This window comes from Gaeumannomyces tritici (genome assembly GCF_000145635.1).
Source record: "Gaeumannomyces tritici R3-111a-1 unplaced genomic scaffold supercont2.176, whole genome shotgun sequence".
Classification (NCBI taxonomy): Eukaryota; Fungi; Ascomycota; class Sordariomycetes; order Magnaporthales; family Magnaporthaceae; genus Gaeumannomyces; species Gaeumannomyces tritici.
The window spans coordinates 1-5,744 of record NW_008804720.1 but is presented as its reverse complement, the minus strand read 5'-3'; the positions used below and the strand labels follow the sequence as shown (position 1 = coordinate 5,744).

At 59.7% G+C, this 5,744-nt stretch overlaps 3 protein-coding genes across 3 annotated transcripts; 1 reads left to right on the top strand and 2 right to left on the bottom strand.

The window, feature by feature from the left end:
• Positions 1–23: 23 nt before the first annotated feature.
• Positions 24–391, bottom strand: GGTG_14207 (hypothetical protein; the record flags this gene model as incomplete). The annotated part of the gene is made up of 2 exons (XM_009232134.1): positions 24–86; positions 202–391. Coding segments are annotated over 2 exons (252 nt in total), but the record flags the coding sequence as incomplete, so codon positions are not given.
• Positions 392–723: 332 nt separating this feature from the next.
• GGTG_14206 (hypothetical protein) lies at positions 724–4,378 on the bottom strand. Its single transcript, XM_009232133.1, has 4 exons — positions 3,126–4,378; positions 2,248–2,982; positions 1,862–2,142; positions 724–1,769 (listed from the first exon to the last, which is right to left on the bottom strand). The coding sequence occupies exons 1-4, from the start codon at positions 3,443–3,445 to the stop codon at positions 991–993; spliced, it is 2,115 nt and encodes a 704-aa protein (XP_009230397.1). The 5' UTR covers positions 3,446–4,378; the 3' UTR covers positions 724–990.
• GGTG_14205 (hypothetical protein) lies at positions 3,223–5,200 on the top strand (the record flags this gene model as incomplete). The annotated part of the gene is made up of 4 exons (XM_009232132.1): positions 3,223–3,701; positions 3,917–4,238; positions 4,452–4,604; positions 4,841–5,200. Exons 1-4 carry the CDS (start codon positions 3,637–3,639, stop codon positions 5,198–5,200), a joined length of 900 nt encoding a protein of 299 aa, XP_009230396.1. The 5' UTR covers positions 3,223–3,636.
• Positions 5,201–5,744: the final 544 nt, after the last annotated feature.

Here is a 5,744-nt window from a genome sequence, read left to right as displayed (position 1 = left end):
CTTCCTTGATACCCACTACTCACCGTCAATGTCTAGCGAGACTGCTTTTTGGTGCCTTACGTTGGGGCGCCCATAGCTTTGAACGTCTGGGGGAAGTTCAGTGAACCAGTCAAGGTCATCGTCTAGCAGGAGCCTCGGTTCAGTAAGCACGCGCGCGGTATGTCAACAGGAGTACTTCTGTGGATGGTGTCTGCCACTTACCCCGGCCTCTTAGATAATCCCATGCGGAGGGCCCTAGAACTTGGGCAGACCCTCCACCACCACAAACGTCCAATACATTCAGAACCGATCGTATATCGGCGTATGTTACTCGGACGGCTTTGTTGGCCGCAAAACTGTATATCTCTTTGCACCTCACTTTCGCCTCGGAATCCGAGTCGTTGTCAGACATGGCCCTGGGGTATCGTGGGGGATTGTCGTGTGCTAGATGGTTGGGATCGATGACGAGAAATTGATTGCCAGAGTGGGAAATGTGATAAAGTCGGGCCACGGGAGCGACAATCTTCTCGACTTTTATACCATGGAAGGTACCTGCCTGCGCGCCTAGGAGCAGGAAGGCATCCTGGTGGCAGCTGCTATCGCATGGCGAAGGAGGATGGAGCAGAGCGGGGCGCAGCAGGCGCAGCAGGCGCAGCAAGGCGCACGCCTGCGAGGCCTACGAGGCCCATAAGTGCGATCGTGGTTCCCTCCCACGCCAATACATCGTCGAATAGACCCACTAAATCGGAACCTCGAATGGAAGGATGCCAGGAGATTTATTTACTCGGGGGTTGTACGTTGTGGACCCCCTCAAGAGATACGGTAAAATGCAACAGAAAGAACAAATGAACCTAAGCCTCGAATGAGTGCGCCGACTCTCTGCCCACCACATGCACCTGGCACTGCCTCCCATAAACCTAGGAGCAAACCAAACCAGCCGCCCAAACACTGCCCAGACACCTCCCAAATACCAGCAAAATGACGCCCCTTGATGCGAAAAGATACGAATAATCACATGAAATCAGTTTCTGCGCCGCTCGGCCCAAAGTTGTCCTCAGTCCCGGTGTTGTAGTACTCGGAAGGGCTCACGTGGGCGGCGCCGGGAGTGGCAAACGGCAGGCCGAACTGGACGGGCATGTTTGTCGGGGCCCAGAATTGGGGCTGCATGACGACGAAGCAGCCATTGTTCAGGTCCTCGGGCCCGGCCGCGTGCATGGCGCCGTTGAAGTTGGCCAGTGGCATCGCCGCGGCGCCACCAGCCGGCCCACCCATGGCCCCGGAGAACTGCGTCGGCTGGCGGCCCATGGGCATGGCGATGTACTGCGGGCCGCCGCCGGGCTGCATGCCGAGCGCGTGTGTGTGGTACTGCGGCGCCTGCTGCTGAGCCTGCGACTGCTGTGCATGCTGTTGCTGCTGCGGGTGGCGCAACGCCGGGGCGATGGGGATGTGGGCGCCGCTGTTGTACGACGATGCCGTCAACTGCTGCGAGGCGCTGTTGGAGGGGCCCGACAGGTGTGTGGAGGAGCCGCCGACGCGCGACGATGAGTGCAGGGCGCTGCCGGCCAGGCTTGACGACGCGTCCGTCAGCTGCAGGTCGTCGCGCGTGTTGACCCAGGTCCTGAACGTCTGCTCCACCACATTCTTCAGCCGGCCCATCGTGTTCTCGTCGGCCTGTAGAGCAATGTCTCCTTGCCGGACCTTGTGCGTGAGGATGTTGACGAAGATGGTCGCGAATTGCTCGCTCTCAGGTGTTGACTGACCCGAAGAGGCGATGGAAAGACCGTCATACCCTGCCAAGGAGAAACAGGAAGAGGCGTTAGTTGGGCTATTCTCCGGCCTAGCCACGGGTAAACCACGGAAGAAAACATTGTCGTGGACTTACATGGCGTTTTTGGCTTGTCGTTGTTGGGGAAGAGGATCTCCCAAATCTCAAACCACTTCTCCAGCTTGTGGGTCTCCTGGGGCTTTTTCCTGTTCTGCTTGTCCAACAACGCCCACTGTACATTGTTGATGCCCTCCCTCAGCGCCGCATCGCCAATCTGGCAGCTCTCACTGCTGCGCGAGTGCTGCGTCAGCTGCTGGGAGGCCTCGCGGTTGTTGCCGCGGAAGATCTTGTAGCAACGCTCGCACTGGACGACGGTGTGTTTTCGCTTCAGGTGCTCCCTACGATTGAGGAGGTTAGGATTGCAGGCCATACGAACTCCGCCGACGAACACGACCGGCGGCAGGAGGACAAGCGGGAACTGTCTGAAAGGAGGTGGTCCATACTTGAGCCTCTGGATGGTCTTGAACCCGGGCCCGGCGCACGCGCGGTAGTAGTCGCTCTTGACGTTGCTCGACGTGGCGCCGTGCTGGATCCCGTACTTTGCTGGGTTGAGCTTGTGGAAGGGGCAGGCAAGGAGCGGCGCGTGCGCGTCGAGCGTCTCGGGGTGGCTATTGGCTTTGCCGGAGCCTCCCTCGTCGTCGTCGTCGCCGCCGTCTCCGTCACCGGCGCGCTCGCCGTCGCCCGAGCTGGTCCGCCGCCTGCGCTTGCGCGGCGCGATAGGCGACCTGTTGCCGCCGCTGGCAGACGACCCGGCGTGCTGGCTGTCAGAAGACCGCCCGCCAGCCGAGCCGCCGCCAGGGCTGCCGCACTGCCATGCCTCGACCTTGGTGCGCACCGCCGAGCTGAAGGAGCGGTGCAGCAGAGGGATGAGATAGGCGGCCAGGGCGAGATCCCCGTCGACGGCCGCGATGACTGCTGCGTCGAGACTGTCGTCTTCTCCGCAGTATTCGTCGTCGTCATCGTTCTCGCGGTCCTCATCGTCGGCCATGCACGACTCGGTGTCGCTCACGTCCGATTTTTGCCGTGGAGAAGCGACCTCACTGGACTTTGCACTGCCGCTCTTGCTGCACGTGCTGGCCTTGTCCGAGTTGTTGCTGCGGCTGGCGGTAGGCGGCCTGAAGACGGTGGGATACATGGGTGACTCCTCTGAGGGCCGGCGCGAGCGGACTGGAAGGCTTCTGCTCCGGGGTGGGGACTATGGTTAGTCAAGGATGCTTATATAGTTCCTTCCCCACAACAGGCCAGGGACATAGGGAGCAGGTTGATAGGAGACAACAACAGATGCGCGGGGCTGAAGGGGAAGACACAAGCAGAGACATACTCCTCGTCCCACTTGCGATCGTGAGACCTCTTTTCGTCCTCTCCCGGGTAGCTGCATTCTCCCGACTCGACCTGCGACCCTGCGGTCGTCCCCCAGGAGCTGACGGAAGACGGCGTCTGGTAGGTCGATGCATCCGTGACCGGGGTGGAAGAGCGCGATGTCTCACTCCCGAGGGCCACAAAGCGCGCCTCAGCAGCGGAAAGGGAGAGGTGGGCCTTCTCGTAGACGCCGCCGGCCGACTCCTTGAGCCGGAGAACCCCGGACAAGGAGGTCGGACCGCGGGCGGCCGAGCTGGTCTCTGATGCGTATCTTCCGAGCATGGCTGCTTGGTCTCTCTGGGACTGGTGCTGTTGATAAGCGCACACGCCGTGCTATCTCACAGACGGCTAAAACGGCTTGAAAATGTAAGCCAAAAGGTTACAGCAATGAGCAGGATGGTGAACCACAGCATCATGGACATTGCGGCGTTTGGCGCCCCATCGTCCTTTTGAACAAAAGCGAAAGGGCGGCAATGGCCCAGAGAGCATCGGCAATGGACACGAGCGAGCCCATCGGGGGCGAATGTCGCGGGTCGAGGTCGAGCAAGAGCGACAGTTGCGCTGTCATGATGTTTCTTGATTGCGTCCTGACGCAGCTGCGACGGATGAAAATCAGGCAGAGGCCAACAGCCTGGCCGCACGAAAAAAAAAGGGGGACAGAAAAAAGGGCTGTCCAGGGGTTAAAAGTGTACCTGCGCTCAGCGATTTTTAACATGGCCGTAACTTGTCACCAACTGTGGGATGGACACCAAGGGACCGAAAAACGGCGGACGGCGCCCAATCAGAGGGCGGCGAACTGCTGAGCATCTGCCGCTGCACGTTGGCCGCGGGGGCTGCGAGGAACCTGCAGACCGCTGCGCGATGTCGAGCCTTTTTCCCGCGCAACTGCGTCGCAACGTCGGGCGCGGCGAATCACCGGGCGTGCCAGGGCCGAGGCCACGGCCCACGGTGCCTCAAGGTTGCACGCTACAAGTCGCCCCCGCAGGCGCACAAGCTCCGCACCGCCATGAGGGAGACGACGAGGTCCAGTCATGTGCGCAGCTCGCTAGTGCTAGCGACGCCAGAGTGCCGTCACGTATGTGTCCACCGCCGACGGCCGGCCGGGGGCCACCTCACTATCGCATGTACACCGAGCGAGGAGGGACGAGGGTCAGCGTCGCTAGACCTGGGGCGCGCGACGGACCCCCGCCCCTCTTGGTCTCCTCTTGGTCTCCTCTTGGTCTCCTCCCACTTCCGTTATAGTTAGGCTGGGCGAGCCCCGCCTGGTTGGGCGCTATCGATGGGACAGGCGCGCATATACTTTGCGACCCAATGGCTCGCTTCACGAGAGGAATCGCATGTCCTGGCTGGCCACACGATGGTGCGAAGCTGTGAAGCCGCGCAAGAGCGCGTCGAGACGCTGATAGCGCGACGGCGAGCCCAGGCCATGCCACCGAGTGGGGTCGAACCGACGATCGCCAGGCTCGATCGATGACTTTGACAAAGCACGCGACGGCCGCGGAAAGCAGAAGACACAAACAAAAACGGCATCCCGAAAGGGCTGGGGGTGGGTCAGATGTTGATTCGGCGCCGTGAAAAACAGAGTGACGTGGCGATGCAGGGATTGTGTGCCGTATCGCACGATACATGCCCTGTGGCCAGCACGACATCCTGTCGTCGCTCTCCACGACCTGACAGGCTGGCCGGCTGGAGGCTCAAGTGTCAAACCTGAACGCCGGCGGGCAGGCCGATGGTTGGCTGCAGTGGATGCAGTTCCCCGTCCTGCGCGCCCTCGGCCCGGGCTTGATTGAGTTCGGCTCCCGGCGGACGACATTCACCGTGTCCGACAAGGCCAGACTGTCGCACATGTGCACTAGGCCCATGATTGAGTTTCGGTCTCAAGGTTTGTTTGCCCCATCGAGGTCTAGATCTGGTCCGTGTGTCAGGGCGCCGACAATAGGTTCTGACGGCGGCCGCGAGAGCGTGGAGCCAGGAAAATGCCAGCACAAGGCGGAGGCAACAGTCCCCATCCATGCTGGGCGGAGGGCGTCCGATTGAATCGACCGGAATTGGAAGCGTGGGGACCATCCCACCAACTTGCACACAAGCGAGCTGCCAAACGCTAAGAAGAAGATGTGAAAAGAAGCCATCGCCATCGGCAATATGGGGTGCTTGGAAACGTTCAATGCAGGTGTGATGTACTTGGCTCAGCTTTCTTGGACAAGAGACAGTGGCGTGGTCCAAAATTAAGCCAGCTTGTGGACAAGAATCATTGACGCAGGTGGAAAGGTTCTCGAATGTTGTGTGGCTTGGCGGGGCATCGAACTGGTGGTTGGGTGAACCCCCATGCTGCAGGATAAAATGTATATACTGTACGTTGATGTTATATTCCCCGCCCTGACCAAAAAAGTCTGGACCGCAAATTTTTTCCCCACCACCACAAAAAAAAGGAGCTCATTCAATCTGCAATTATTTTACCCCCTGCATTTATAAAAAGCGAAAAACGTTATTGTGGCTATAAGTAATGCTTTTTGCATTAAAATAATTACAAATTCCTTAAACGCGTGTTTTTTTAGGTGTAGAATGCGGCGCGGGCATGTTG